Source organism: Pseudocercospora fijiensis (assembly GCF_000340215.1).
Source record: "Pseudocercospora fijiensis CIRAD86 unplaced genomic scaffold MYCFIscaffold_4, whole genome shotgun sequence".
NCBI classification, from domain to species: Eukaryota; Fungi; Ascomycota; class Dothideomycetes; order Mycosphaerellales; family Mycosphaerellaceae; genus Pseudocercospora; species Pseudocercospora fijiensis.
Window position 1 is genome coordinate 2,339,758 of NW_006921535.1, and position 13,916 is coordinate 2,353,673.

Here is a 13,916-nt window from a genome sequence, read left to right on the forward strand (position 1 = left end):
GATCGTCGTATCGGCGGAATGGACCCACCTCCTGAAGTCCAGCTTGAATGGCTTCCTCCAACTTATCCCAACTGGCCTGATCGAGAATCACGTATCCATCGGCGACTCTGGTGTAGTTGATCTGAGGATAGTCGACTTTGCAGCTTGGATGAGCATCCCACTCGACTTCCGCTCCCTTGCTTTCGCCAGCAGCGTTCACGCAGTTCGTCTTGGATTTGCGGTGATGACACTTAACATCGCCTGGGTGGGAGAAGCGAAGGCCGCAGAAAGCATGGATGTACGGCTTCGATGCGCGAGCGAGGACAGCGCGGCGGGTCGGATAGAGTGGACCAACGTGTTGAACAATGGTTCCATCTCGCTTGGTGGTCTGACCCTTTGAAGCAGGGAACTTGCCAGTGTCTGAAGTCTGTGAGGCTGGCAGGGCGGATGACGATAGCGGTAGAGAAGTAGTGCTCTTTCTCCTACCTAGTGGAACCTTGCGCTTCGGCACAGTGGACGGGTCATCCTTTCCGTACTTGACTGGCAGGTTGGCCACAGTCTGTGCGTCTTCCTTAGCATTCTCAGTCTTGGCATGTTGGCCTTTCACAGCCGCGACAACTGCAGCAGGCAGAGCTGGCATGTGTACCGGCTCAGTAGCGCTTAGCGGCGGCGTGATTAGAGCTTGGGTCTTGTCCTTGCGAGGCAGTGGGAGCTTGACGACGAGGCTCTTTCGGCTTGGCGCATCAGAACCATCTGACGTGCTGAAAGCGTTGACTGGCCGCTTCTTCTTTTGCTTCGCTGCGACTTGTGCACTAACATCGACTTGTTGCAGAACAGGCTTTTGTCTCTTGTCCACATCGTGGGCGACCGCACGGGATAACCAAGACAAGTCCGCATCCTTCCAAGCAGCGGGCAGAAAGTTGACAAATCCCGTCATCAGATGAGTCGCATTGTTGCGGTGTAGTAGACGGAACATGGCGGTGACAAATTCGACCTCGTTGAGGATTCCGCGATTGAAGTTCTTGCACAGAACTTCGAATGTGGCAAGAGCATTCAAGTCATGGGCAAAATGGGTGGAGAAGTCCTTGACGAAGACCTTGCCACCTGCGATCCCCATCGGCTGAGGCGGTAGTGCAAGGGAGGAACCATTTGATGACTGTATTGCCTCGGTATCATCGCCAGGGGGAGGCATCAGGGATTCCGGCGCAGCGAGCGTGTCCTCACCAGTTGTGTCTTCACTTTCGGTGCCCTGAATGTCGTTCGTCGATGGCTCAGGAGAAGGCTCTTCAGCAAGTGGTCCGTGTTCCTCCTCACTATCGGAGATGTCCAAAGGTGGCACATCAGTCTCAACATCATTCAAGCGACTGTGCGCAATGTTGTTGGTACACACTGGTTCGCCGACGAACTCTGCCACATCGAAGTCTGCTTGGGACTCAAAGGCTGGCGACAGGACAACTTGTGGAGGCGCAAGTTGAGCGACAGCAGCATTCTTAATGTTCTGCACTGGCGATGAAAAGGCGCTGCCGATACTTGATCCGGGCTGGGGTTGGAGAGGAGCGTGATGGGTATCGAGTCTCTGCGAAAGATGCTGGTGATAGGAAGGTCCTCTGCCGACTGGAGCTTGTTGACGGAACCGCGGAATCGGCCGATATCGAACATTTCCCAATGGGCCGTATGCTGTCTGGTAGCCAATGGGCTTGTACTGTTCGGACGGTCGGTGCAAGAAATGTGCCTGCGCCAGTCGTTGGGAATGATCCACGTTGCTGTACTGTGGCAAGCTATGATTGTGAAATTCCTGGGGAGCTCGAGCGTCGCGATGGTGGTGAGAGCTGCTCGCCGGCGCAGTCTGCTGATATCCTGCAGGCTCGAATGGGGGCTGGCTATGGCGCCTGAGAGCCGCCGGCGCAGTCGGTGGAGCCCTTAGCAGACCGTGCGGTGGAGCTGGCATGAGAGGCGCATGGGCGATTCCCTCTGACGGGGGCTTCCCTGGCATGCGCTGAGACTTCTGCTCATGCACGAAGTGAGGGCTCGATTGCAGTTGCGGTGATCTGACAGCGACCATCTGAGCCGGCGGTGCTGGCGACTGCATGGCGCTTGGGTGAGGAGGCATGTCGACTGGCTTCGAGTGATGCGCCTGCACATTTGGTGGCATGTACTGTCGAGACGGCAGCTCGTCGACAGTGTGGCCGCCGACGACGTTACCGTCGGCGCTACGAGAAGTCAGCAGATGAATCTCGAGGATGCAAGGTGTACTTGCTCGTAATCCAGGACGACCGGCATCTTTCCAATGCTACCAGCTAAGACCAAAGGTGTTGCATCCAAAAACTCGAAGATGTTCATTGATGTCTTGAGAGATCTGGCGGGGTCTCCGGTCTCTGGGGGAACCTGCAGATGCGCATGCAAACGGTTTCCTTGGCGTGGCAACGGTCTGCACTTCCGAACTCACAGCCTTGTCACGGCGTGTATGACCTTACCAATTTTCCACCAAAAATGCTTCTTCGACCCTGGCAAGAGTCGTAGAGATAGACAGATTCGCTCAAAGTCTGCCTTGTCTTCCATTGGTGCTTCGCCTCGTCGATCCCAGCAAATAGCACAAAATCAGCCACGTCCCCTTCTCGAATCTGTACGCTGCTCCTTTCGCTCTTCATAACACCTATCGCTGCTTTGGCTCTGGTGCTAACACATTCATACAGACGCTCGGCATCTTGCTTGGTGCCTGTCTGATAGATCCCGATGCCTTGACATGCTAGATGAAGTGGATCACAGCTGCCTTGCGGAGTGAACGCATTGCCGATGTTGTTGATCCCAATGCAAGCATTCAGACCATACTTCTTGATCAGATCAGGAACATGCAGTGTACCGCGTATCTCGGGTTGTTGACCAGCCCGCATCATAAATAGATCGCTGGTCGGTAGCCCAACAAAGTGGATCGGCAGTCCAGATTCTGTGATCATTGTTGCCAGACGCTGCAATTCGTCATCATTGAAGAGCGACACACGGGTGCAATGCCCAAGTACGATAGTACGATCTCTTGTCTGCTGCTGCCATTGCTTGTTTTTGAGGCACTGAACGACATGCCAAATAAGTGGTTCTGCGCTTCGGTCTAGGTTGTAATCAAGATGAAAGTCAAGATGAAGATTGTGCTCGATGCTAAGATCGATCATCCACTCGACGTTGCGTTGCATTTTATCTCGACCATCTTCGACGTAAGGAGTGCTGCCAACCACATCGACATTCTGATTCGCCGCAGCCGCCTCCATCAGTCCTCGAATGACGGCTCCATCTTCATCATCTTGAGCAGCTGAAAAGAGCGGCAGCTGGGCAAAGGCGCAAAGCTGGACGTGACATGAGTTCTCCTTTCTCGCCCGCTTCTGAAGCTCGATGCCGGCGTCGAGACACTTTGTTTGGACCCCAGCATCAAGTTCGACGAAGCCTCGCATATGAGTAACTCCAGCCAACACGCTTTCTTCAATGACCCGCTGCCCTCTCTCGATGAGATCGAAATGCTCAAACTCGGCTTTGGCCTTTCCAGTGAGCTTCATGGCTTCCTTGAAGTCTCCTTGTTCGATCTGAAGATGTGCATATTTAGGATGTGATAGCAAATACGCCTTGTCGATGTGGACATGAGGATGGCACAGCGAGGGGGCCAGTAGAGCGCTATATCCATTCACGATCGATGCGTGATGACCGTCTATCTGCCCGCATTCTCCAATTCGCTCCAGGACCCCGTCGTTGATGATGAGGTCTGATCTTGGGCTGGACCGAGATCCTGGCAGGACAACATTTTTAATCAGCATTGAAGAAGTGGCATTGGAGCTTGCTTCAGTCCCGCGATTCTGAATTTGAGCCATCTCAGCATCAATATCGATACCCTTGCTGCGTAAGAATTCTCCGGCCATGCGTGCTGAACGTGACCGTGGCATTCAATGCAGAAGGATTCCAGACTGGAAGGGTAACTCTACGACACTTTGCTCCTGAAATGAGATATCTAGAAAGTGAGATCAGCTGTCAGAGAAAGCGTTGATGAGGATGTCAAGCAGGAATGGCAGCACTCGACTCGATCATGTTATTCCCACAGGTTGTGATAGCTCACATGAGCTTGGACTTGAAGTGGGCCCGCGGGTTGACGAACATGAGGTATCGCGCCAACGTCAATACTGCCTCTGATATAGCATCTCGCACGTATAGCAGTTGTCATCAGTGCCATCGGCAGCGACATGCATTGCATGTGAACGTGTCTGCGAAGTGAGTGAAGTCTCAGCAGTCCAGGAGGCACCCCTCACCTCGCTTGAAGCCTTGCTCTCTGGCAGCGCACGTCTCCCAGTTCTCCACCCGACACGACACGACGCGTTCTCGACAGCTTCCATCGCAACATCATCACCACCCGCGCTCCTTGATCGCGCCGCCATCACCTTCGTTCTCGAACTCCAGCTTGCAAGCCAGCCTTGGCAAGCACACCGATCGGCGGAGACGGAAAGATGCAAAGCTACCGAAACTATCAGCAAGCGAATCGGAGTCCCCATGCGACTGCTGCCAGACGAGGACCTGGTAAGAACTATTGCATTCACTTGTTTTTGCCCCCGTATATCACGATTATAGAGGCATATACTTGTCCGCTGCAGTGCCGTATGGGTTCTGCAAGCGCGCATCCAATTCCCCAGCATGAATATCGAGCGCGCGCATCGGCGTAAAATCAGCTTTGCTGACCTTGAGCGAACCTTTCGCAATGCAGGTCCTATGGTCGCACCTCCACAAGCACATCAAGGCCAACCGCAGTTGACTGCCGCGCAAATACAACAGCAGCACCTCGAGAGTCTGCGCCGCCAAGACCTCGCCCGCCGTCAAGCGAAGAAGCCTACCGATCGCGAGATTCCAGACGAAGTCAGTGAGGCAATAGTGGGAGATGGCGTTGGTCGCTACAAGCAGCTGCGCGAAATTGAGCGCCGGCTAGATGCGGTCATGATGCGCAAGCGCCTCGACATCAGCGACAATCTCCAGAGACGTTACACGCGCAGAGAAGGCATTCTGCGCATCTGGATCTCCAACACAGCCGAAGGGCAGCCATGGCAGGTCATGGAAGAAGGCACAGCGAACGAGGATGGCATTTTCGAGTTCGGAGAGAACCAGGCTACATACAAGGTCAAGATTGAGGGCCGCCTGCTTGACGATCCCGAAGATGATGAGGCAGACAAGCCAGCACCACAACACCGACCACGACTGAGCACATTCTTCAAGCAGATCAGTATTGACTTCGATCGCGATCCGAACCTTCAGCCCGATGGCTTCAGTCAAATTGAGTGGCGGAAGAAGCAGATGCCTCCAGGCCAACAGCTGGATCCGACTGATTCCGAAAACAACTTTGACACACTAGAGTTCACGCGAAAGGCGGATGAGAATATCAACATCACCATCAATCTCACTCGCGACGAAAAGAGCGAGCGATTCAAGCTCAGCCCGGAACTGGCCGAGATTCTAGACACTGAAGAAGAAGACCGTGCGGGAGCGGTACAAGGTATCTGGGAGTACTGCCGTGCCATGGGCCTGCAGGAAGATGACGACAAGAGAAAGATCATCTGCGATGAGCCCTTGCGCAAGGTTCGTGCACTATTCCTCTCAAGACGCGGCCCAAAGCTAACATGCTTCATAGCTCTTCAAAGCCGACCAAGTCTACTTCCCATACGTTCCCGACGCGCTTGTGGCCCACCTGCATCCTCTTCCACCTATCCAATTGCAGTATACGATCCGTGTCGACAAGTCATATATCAAAGGAGAGCGCGACGAAGACTCTTCTTCAGACGGCGACGCTACTGAGGAGCTCAAGCCATGTCGGCCAACTGTCTATGATATTCGCGTGCCGATGCCAAACCCTCTTCAGCACCAATTAACGCGCTTCCAAACCTCGAAGTCGCACCTTAATGATCTCCAGACCATCGTCAAGATTGACGATGACTTGGCACTTCTGGTCCAGAAGATCCACCAAACGAACGCGAAGCGCAAATTCTACAACAACCTCGCCAAGGATCCGACATCATTCGTCAAGCGATGGATCAGCAGCCAGCAGCGTGACCTCGAGATTATCCTTGCCGAAGCCACTCGCGGTGGTGGAGAGGATGCTACTAACGAGGAGTTCCGTCGTGGTGGAAGAGACGGCGTATGGGGTTCTGAGTTGGCTCGAGAAAGCGTTGGCCTTTGGCTAGCACGAAGCTCGAAGCCGCACTAGGAGAGCACCACTCATCATGTCATACCCGATATATCTACACCAGGGATCAGAGAACAGCCTAGAGCACCACCTGTTATGCCACCGGCGCTTGATCGCTACGAGACAGGACCGCCGATCATGCCGCCGCTAGCAGCGTCGCGAGCAGAATACAGAACACCTGATACGCAACCACGAGCAGTATTACGCCATGAATCAGCACCATCTATGCTGCAGAACATGATCCCGCCAAATCCATACCAACGCCAGGATGCGGCACATCTGACGCTGCCTCCATCGAGGCACTTGGAAATTGTTGGGCAAGCGATGCAAAAGACTACATCTCATGCTGGCCAGCATTCCGGGACAAGTTAGGAACCTAGCGAACAGACTGTCCAGAGCAGAGACGAGCTGATGAGGCAAAGCAGCCTTAACCAAGACGGTCAGCAGACTCCAGAGGCGTCGTATGATGTCGCAATAGATTCATTCCTGGATTAATCACATCAATCGCCAATTCCTTCGGGAGAAGAGCTAGTGTCAATGGCTGAGCTCGACGAAATGGTGAACGACATTGAGTAACATACCCATTGAACTGCGACGCCCGAGACAGCTTCCTTGGGTCATATTCGATCAATCGTAGAAAACAGCTTTTTGCTAGTGGTCACAACCTTGAGAACAAGTTCACGTGAATGACATGTAACAGCGCTCCAAACTGACTATACCGTATAGCCCGTGACATCCTGGTGGACGAATGCCTTTGTTACCACCGCCTGCGGAAAACAGTTCTTGATATTTTGTCAGAAGTCTTCAATACAGATACCTCTGGCTTCGCAACAAGTTCCGTGCTATATCTTCTTCTGTGGCCACGGCCACTTGACGAATTCGTGCGCAACCAAAAATAGAATAAGACTACAAGCCTGATCGCTGCAAGCGCGTGCCGCCGGACCGACTCCCGAGATTCTGGATCTGATCCACATTCGCTGCGGGCCCTGCTTCTTGTCCCAACTCGACTCTCTTTGTTCACTGCGGCATCTCTGTGGCACGCAAACAAGTGGCACGTCGCCTTTCGCTCCCCATGAGTTCGATAGCCCATAGAGACGTCCGGTAGACAGCAGTAGCTCGGCACACAATGGCAACAGCAGTATCCTCGCCGTCGATCATCGACCTGAAAGTCCAAGCCACATATCCAATCCGACTGGGCGCTAGCATTACCGACCCTGATAACGCGACACGATATGCCAGCGTGAAGTACAACTGTAGACCGTCACTTAAGCCGAAGGGTGGTGTGGATGTTACCATAGAAGAGCGTGGCGATCAGCACACATTGTTGCTGGAAGCAGAGGATGGAGAGTATGAATACCACGGACAGTACGAGCGTCAAGAGTCCAGCTTTGTGTTGGTGCTGCGCGGAGATGGCAAAGAGCGAGAAATGCTACTGGAGAGGGTGGATGGGAGTCACGGCTTCAATCTGGTGAAGACACCAAAAGAAGACGATGCTTCGAAGCTGGAGAGCGAGCATCCGCACATCCACGCTGGCGATTCCGATGAAGATGACCTGTTCGGGGATGCCGATGAAGAAGCGCCCCCAGACGATTCGAATCCGTTCGATTACAGGCACTTCTTAAAAGCTGAACTGGAGAAGCCTGAGACCACACAGCCTGTGCATGATCCCTCCCGCAGCTCAGCAGCCACGCCTCTCATCCAGCATGCAACTACCAGCACACCAGTCAGCCGACCTGCAAAGGCAGCTGCCAAGAAGGCTCCGGCGGCAAAGAGAAAGAGCGCTACCGCAGACAAACCAAATCCTAAGAGAGTCAAGGCAGGTCAAGATCTGCCACCTCCTGCCGCTGCGCCGGAGCCTGCGAAAGCAAAGGCGAAGCCAATCGCGCCGAAGATTCGCGTGGATCGCAAAGCATCAATACGCAGACCATCAATTGATGACTCCGGCGAGCTCATTCTCGAGAACGAGACTCCAGTCACAGAAAAGCCGCCCAGGACAGCCATGGCAATGGCTCTGCAAGGACAGCTCGGTGCAGGTCCGATCAGCTTGCGATCTGCCGCGAGCAGCCCGGGTATTGCTTCTCCCATGCCCAACAAAGAGGAAGAGGTTCAAGAGTACGAGTTCGAGTTTGGCAACAGCAGTAGTCCTGAGCCTGAAGACGCCGCGGATCAGCCGTCGCAAGACGATGGTGGTGAAGCTGATCTTGATGGCGAGGATGATGATGCAGATGTGGATGATCTAGAGCTGCCATCACCCGCAACGAGACATAGACCGAGCGTCAGCGCTGCCACAGTCATGGGCGGTGACGATGAAGAAGATGACATGGAGAAGCAGCTTGAGCTTGCCATGGCTGCTGAAGATAATGAGAGTGAGGAAAGTGAGGAGGAGTGATGGTCACGCCCAAGACCTGCACGTTCTAGCGCACATCCTTTGCTTTGGCGCTACATGTGGTCTCTAAATCCTGATATCCTTTGGCCACGATGTCTCCCTCGAAGTGAGACGCATCTTGTACGCTTCATGCCATCCATCGAGATGGACTTGGCTTCAGTGCGGCCCTGCTTGCAAATATCAATCCGCTCGAACGACAATGTCGCCAGCTCAGAGTGAGTCTAGTAGATTACATGGAGACGCTGAGATTACCACTAGCCCCTGACCCCAAACTGGTCGCGCCGTAGCTAAAGTCTTTGCCCTCCCAATCCTTCCCAAAGAGGAGAACGACAAAAGCTTGACTTTGAGCCAGTACCAAGACGACGCTCTCATCCTCAAATTCTTCACTGTCTCTTTGAAAGAGACATGTTCGATTCCGTCCTCCGCGTCACAGGCGACGAGGAACCTGATTGGAACATTATTCACGAAGATGCTAAAGAGAGATTCGAGCGTGCTGTGGATATCATAAAGCAGATAAATGTCGTGGGTCTCGCTATGAGATTGTATACGAGGGTGTTCTTTAAGAATGGTGGTGGGGATTTGAGTGAGAAGGTTGTGGATAAGGAGCTTGGATTGCCAGAAGAGGATTTGGATACAAGTACAAAGGAGGCTATTGAGATAGCGGAGGAGGATAAGATTTGGCCGAAGATGAGTAGGTTGAAGGCTTAGAGATCTGCACGACTGAATGATTGGATTCAATTCACGATGAAGAGCAAGAGAGCTAGAGTAGAGTATCGAATGACAAGGGTCATAGATTAAATGGAACAGAATGCACTGGCAGCTGCATGCCAAAAAGCAAAATAATCGCCCTCGGCTCAGGACCTAAACATAAACGGCTACAATCAACGAACTATGAAACGTAGTCCGGGTCGAGAGAGCAGAAGTATTCGTTCAGCGGAGCATGCATGCATTGCACTAAGTCGGGCGATTTACCCGCTAAGTCATTGAGCCAAGAATGGTTTTCGAGAGGACGACCATTCATTCTCGTATGTAGGTAGATGCTGCCAGATCCAATGTCTACCAGGCGCTAGGTCTCTGTCGGCAATTGAAGTATACAGACAGACCGACCTTCAACTTCTGTCGACAGTGGAAGTTCATGTTCGCTGCCGTTGCACTCATTCGGATATGCCACATGAGTGGGCCGTGAAGGACATCCTTGCTTTGGGCGAGCGATTGTCAAGGGTTTGCTCTACCTTTTGTACGATCAGTATCCTCGTTTATAATTATCGTCGCCGAAATTCCTAGAACTAGTAATAAAGATGACTCGGGAAGACAGAAATCTTCAAAAAAAAAACAAAAAAAAAACTCTCATAAATCATATTCCACATTCCATCGTATCGTAAAAATACCATGTATCCTCTTCAAGCTACTACTGTACATCCTCAACCAAAAACCAAAGTCCTAACCTCAATACTCTCCCTCCCAGGCCACTCCGGCTTCGTATCGGGATGCGTAAAAGCCGAATGCGGCGTCCTCGCCCCATCCTTCGAATCATAACATTGCAAAAGAATCCTCTCGTCATTCCTCATCCCACTCCAAAAATACCACTCCCCTTTCCTCGTATACTTCACCCCAGCAATCTCACCCTTTCGATCCGGATATCTATGCTCAATCGGCACGATGTCTTCATCAGGAACAGATCTCGAATCCGCGTAGGCCAGAGGGGAAGCCAGAACGGGACCGTTCAATGGACGCCAGACATTGATGAGTCGCACACGACCATTCTTCAATGCTTCGGCTTCCGATCCCATATGGTGGTCAACTCTTGCATTGGCAGATTTGGTCGTTTGGTCGATGTGTGCCTGGCGCACAGGTGCTCGATGGGCGTTGGGATCAGATCTTCGGACCGTGTGATCGAAAATAAACACCCTCTCAGCTCCGGGAACGTTTTCCAAAATCAATTTCTCAATTTCAGGGTAATATGCTTTCTCGATCTTCTCGTCGGAATTGAAATCTGCGTTTCTCATCACGCTGGAGATGTTTTGTACCACGCCGAAGCCACTCTCATTCATGTCGAATTCTGATTCTCGACCGCGGATGTCGCGGATTGTGACTTCTTGTGCATCTTGGCCGTAGTTTCTTTGTGGCATGCCCGAGGGAGGGTTTTTCTGGTATGCGCCGGCATAATTGTAGGGTTGTGCTCCGTCTGCGGGAGGGGCGAAGAATGTGAGGGTTGCTTTGGTTTCGCCGCGAGGTGGTTCGATATCGTTCGAAAGGCCAAATTTTTGTTGGCTTTGGGTGGCGGTTTCTGTAGACATAGTGGTTTGGTAGCGAGTTGTGTGCTTATACCGAGGTGTATTCAATGGCTTCAATATCAGCGAGTCTGTGAAGATTTGCGGGGTACTGTAGTAGCAGTAAAAGGATTAATTGTGAGTATACAAGACTTGAATATATACCTACAACAACTCTCGCCGCATTTCAAATCCAGAACATCACATGTAATCGGTCGAAGTATACCGAAACGTCATTGCCGCATTACCGACGTCGCTGGCCACAGATGACGTGCGGAGAAAAGGCGGCGCGCTCTGATGAATACACTCGCATGAGCACATGCACTCCAATCAGAAGCGACTTGCTTGCTTAGAAGAGCTTGGCAATGTCGCAATTGCGTGCTCAATGCCTGAGCTTCTGAGAACAGGCCATATGGCGAGTGAGTGGTGCAGATAGAACTGTTATGGAAGGTGTCGGCGATTGGCGATGCTTGCTAATGCGGGAGAATCCGATGAATCAGCAGGCAGAAGTTCGGCCTTCTCTCGGTTCCGTTGCTTGCGCAATTGGAGGTCGAGCAATGCTTGGGAGTACTAAGTTCTCTGACTTCTTTTGTGCAAGTCAGATTCTAGTGGCGTCAAAGTTCAATGGTACATGTATATAGGCATTGATGCAATGTGGCTGGCTGAAGTGCTGTCGTTACAACCGCTGTATCCTGGGGTATAGAACTAACAGGCTTCGACACTCAAGACCATGAAAATAACCTCCCCCATACCCAGGGTTTGAAATACCTCGGGCGCGCCATTGCGTGTCGCCTGCCCAAAAAATCATCGCTCATTATCTGTCCTTCGTTTCTGGTCGTATCATGCTCGCTTGCTATGCAGAACGCTGAACCACAAAGACGGCGACCTCAATACCACTCCTCGGCTCCTGGCCAGGAGGATAGGGTCTTGTCTCAACTCCTTTGATCAAGCCATCTACAAGTTCTGTCGGCGTCGGCGCTCTTTCAATGTATTCGTTGCTGCTCTTCTTCTGTGCTTCTTGGGCGTATTTGGTCATGGCAGCACGTATCCTCGGCTTCTCTTGCCTAGTCCACCAATCTCTTGACCACGCCTCTCTGCTCAGGTGTACTTCTGCTTTTGATGCATGGGTGACGGTGAAGGCGGCTCTGCCGCCATGAAATGCTGACATGGTAGCACTTCGCTGCATCAATTTGGTACACAGAGCTTTCAGCGATCGCTCCATTGGTTCAAACTCGGGGAGTGCAGCGGCAGCCGACATGTTGCCCAGTGTCCGACTGAGATCAGATGACAAGCCATTGACGACCTGTATCGATCGCAGGAGTGGGTCGATTATTGGGCCAAGATATTCTTGCATGAATCTCAAGGCTCCAGTTCTGGTGGGATACAGGAAGATTAGATGTCCTCGATTTGGCGACAACTCTACCAAGCGGTCCACAAGAACTGATGGGCCTTCGACTTTGAACATGTTGCTGAACTCGTGCGTGCTGCTCGGCGGAATGTAGCGCTCTACGATCGACAAATTGATGGAGGAAGGAGGAACGACGGGATGAGGTGATCGGGGAAGGGTGGAAAGTTCTGCCTGATAATCCGACACAGGGACTGCGCTATCGAAAACTTTCTTCGTGAAGTAGTCATCTCCGCCGACCGCTGGACCGGGAGTGCTGGGAGGCGATGTCGGCAAGTCAGCGAGGTTGAAGCGACCTTGAATTGCGTGAAAGACATTAATCCATTCTGTGTGAGGCGTAGGTGTCGAGGCATGTATGGCGCCGATTATGGAAGAGAAGACGTGGCCGGTTGTTGACGGACTGGGCAGAGCATGTGAGAGAACTCGCAAAGGATTGTTTGGAATGGGTGAGCTTCGAATCTCGCTAACTGTGAGATTGATCAGCAAAGGAAGCAGCTAGGTAAGAATAGTTGGTTCACTTACGCAGCACGGTTAGAGCATCATTGATGAACGCTTCCGGCCCAGTATGAGTTAGCTGTGGTAATGAGCTGCTGGCCGGTGGCGGTGATTCAGAGGCTCTTCCAGCTTCGAGGTGGTGCGTGTTGACGCTTCCTGGTTCTGTCGAAGGCGAGTGCATAGGTGGGTTGGAATGGCTTGCCATGGACTGCCAAGTTGGCTCACCATACTCGGCTGGAGGGGTGAGGGTGGCGACATCATGGTGGAAAGGGGTTCGGACCAGGCCAGGTGGAAGCTTTGGGTGTATCTGAGGCCTCTCAGTGAGTGCTGAAGAGAAACATGAAGCCAAAGAGTCGAAGGCATCTACGATGGCATCACCAGGATTCTTGGCATCTGAGGGTTGGGCTATGGCTCCGCCAAGACAATCTGGCATATTGTCGTCACTGAAACTGAGAGAGCCGAAACGATCTGGATGAGGAGCAGCAATGCCTAGTGCGTCAAATGAGGGTAGACGAAGGCCAGGACCTGATCTCGAGGGCTCTTTTGGTTGCGGCGGAGAGGGTACAGGAGCGAGAGCGCCGGCAACGATCAGGTTCATGATGTTCGGCTGGGCTGGGGCTTCTGTGAGAGGTGTTGTGACAGGTAGTGCGTCGACATGGCCGGGTAGTGACGGTAGCACGGCGGGTGTATGATCAGCGTGCAAGACACGTCTCAGAGGGCGATCGGGCGAGAGCGAGGGCGAGGGTGAGGGCGCAGACAGTTCATATGTTTGGCGTGGAGAATGCGGGCCATGCAAAGTGGGCGACGTCGCAGGAGATGGAAGAGACGACAGAAGACGATGTGCGTGTGCCTGAGCGAATGCGTGGGCCTGATTGGCCGCTGTTTCCATCGAAGGTGTACGCAGCTCCGTGGTGAAGGTACAGTACACCTCCGGAAGTGACGGAAGTCGCTGTCGGTATGTGTGCAGATAGGAAGGCACGATCAGTGGGGCACACGGGGGGAGAGAGGAATGGGCGAGCGGCGGAGTAGAGGCAGTCGGGCGTGCGTGCGTGCGAGCGGCGTGGCAGGTGGCAGGTGGAAGGAGGCAGGTGGGAGGTGGCAGGTGGGTGGCAGGTGAGTAGCAGTGCTGGAGCGTCGACGGACGAAAGTTGAAGAGCGACGAGGATCACGAGGCATGTGAGA

General features: G+C 52.9%; 8 protein-coding genes across 8 annotated transcripts; 3 read left to right on the forward strand and 5 right to left on the reverse strand.

Annotated features, from left to right (window-relative positions):
• Positions 1 to 2,432: 2,432 nt before the first annotated feature.
• Positions 2,433 to 3,776, reverse strand: MYCFIDRAFT_36156 (uncharacterized protein; the record flags this gene model as incomplete). Its single annotated transcript, XM_007927545.1, has 1 exon — positions 2,433 to 3,776. The coding sequence occupies one exon, from the start codon at positions 3,774 to 3,776 to the stop codon at positions 2,433 to 2,435; it is 1,344 nt and encodes a 447-aa protein (XP_007925736.1).
• A 940-nt stretch (positions 3,777 to 4,716) lies between these two features.
• Positions 4,717 to 6,199, forward strand: MYCFIDRAFT_36632 (uncharacterized protein; the record flags this gene model as incomplete). Its single annotated transcript, XM_007927577.1, has 2 exons — positions 4,717 to 5,574; positions 5,627 to 6,199. The coding sequence occupies 2 exons, from the start codon at positions 4,717 to 4,719 to the stop codon at positions 6,197 to 6,199; spliced, it is 1,431 nt and encodes a 476-aa protein (XP_007925768.1).
• A 513-nt stretch (positions 6,200 to 6,712) lies between these two features.
• MYCFIDRAFT_174513 (uncharacterized protein) lies at positions 6,713 to 7,268 on the reverse strand (the record flags this gene model as incomplete). The annotated part of the gene is made up of 7 exons (XM_007928174.1): positions 6,713 to 6,724; positions 6,760 to 6,789; positions 6,821 to 6,829; positions 6,861 to 6,915; positions 6,943 to 7,020; positions 7,049 to 7,198; positions 7,234 to 7,268. The coding sequence occupies 7 exons, from the start codon at positions 7,266 to 7,268 to the stop codon at positions 6,713 to 6,715; spliced, it is 369 nt and encodes a 122-aa protein (XP_007926365.1).
• Positions 7,236 to 8,653, forward strand: MYCFIDRAFT_211220 (uncharacterized protein). The gene has a single exon (XM_007928175.1). It carries the CDS (start codon positions 7,305 to 7,307, stop codon positions 8,565 to 8,567), a length of 1,263 nt encoding a protein of 420 aa, XP_007926366.1. The 5' UTR covers positions 7,236 to 7,304; the 3' UTR covers positions 8,568 to 8,653.
• A 645-nt stretch (positions 8,654 to 9,298) lies between these two features.
• On the reverse strand, positions 9,299 to 9,955 carry MYCFIDRAFT_174515 (uncharacterized protein; the record flags this gene model as incomplete). Its single annotated transcript, XM_007928176.1, has 8 exons — positions 9,299 to 9,324; positions 9,370 to 9,377; positions 9,426 to 9,439; positions 9,463 to 9,630; positions 9,660 to 9,706; positions 9,736 to 9,815; positions 9,868 to 9,883; positions 9,910 to 9,955. 8 exons carry the CDS (start codon positions 9,953 to 9,955, stop codon positions 9,299 to 9,301), a joined length of 405 nt encoding a protein of 134 aa, XP_007926367.1.
• MYCFIDRAFT_211221 (uncharacterized protein) lies at positions 9,909 to 10,941 on the reverse strand. The gene has a single exon (XM_007928177.1). The coding sequence runs from the start codon at positions 10,859 to 10,861 to the stop codon at positions 9,986 to 9,988; it is 876 nt and encodes a 291-aa protein (XP_007926368.1). The 5' UTR covers positions 10,862 to 10,941; the 3' UTR covers positions 9,909 to 9,985.
• On the forward strand, positions 10,906 to 11,408 carry MYCFIDRAFT_174517 (uncharacterized protein; the record flags this gene model as incomplete). The annotated part of the gene is made up of 7 exons (XM_007928178.1): positions 10,906 to 10,928; positions 10,953 to 10,972; positions 11,056 to 11,105; positions 11,151 to 11,201; positions 11,229 to 11,257; positions 11,285 to 11,359; positions 11,384 to 11,408. 7 exons carry the CDS (start codon positions 10,906 to 10,908, stop codon positions 11,406 to 11,408), a joined length of 273 nt encoding a protein of 90 aa, XP_007926369.1.
• An 84-nt stretch (positions 11,409 to 11,492) lies between these two features.
• MYCFIDRAFT_203484 (uncharacterized protein) lies at positions 11,493 to 13,332 on the reverse strand (the record flags this gene model as incomplete). Its single annotated transcript, XM_007928179.1, has 2 exons — positions 11,493 to 12,706; positions 12,762 to 13,332. The coding sequence occupies 2 exons, from the start codon at positions 13,330 to 13,332 to the stop codon at positions 11,688 to 11,690; spliced, it is 1,590 nt and encodes a 529-aa protein (XP_007926370.1). The 3' UTR covers positions 11,493 to 11,687.
• Between the last annotated feature and the right edge of the window lie 584 nt (positions 13,333 to 13,916).

What these genes read in the sequence shown, in the direction of transcription:
- MYCFIDRAFT_211220 (XM_007928175.1), top strand. Translation starts at nt 7,305, where the DNA reads ATGGCAACAGCAGTATCCTCGCCGTCGATCATCGACCTGAAAGTCCAA.
- MYCFIDRAFT_211221 (XM_007928177.1), bottom strand. Translation starts at nt 10,861, where the DNA reads ATGTCTACAGAAACCGCCACCCAAAGCCAACAAAAATTTGGCCTTTCG.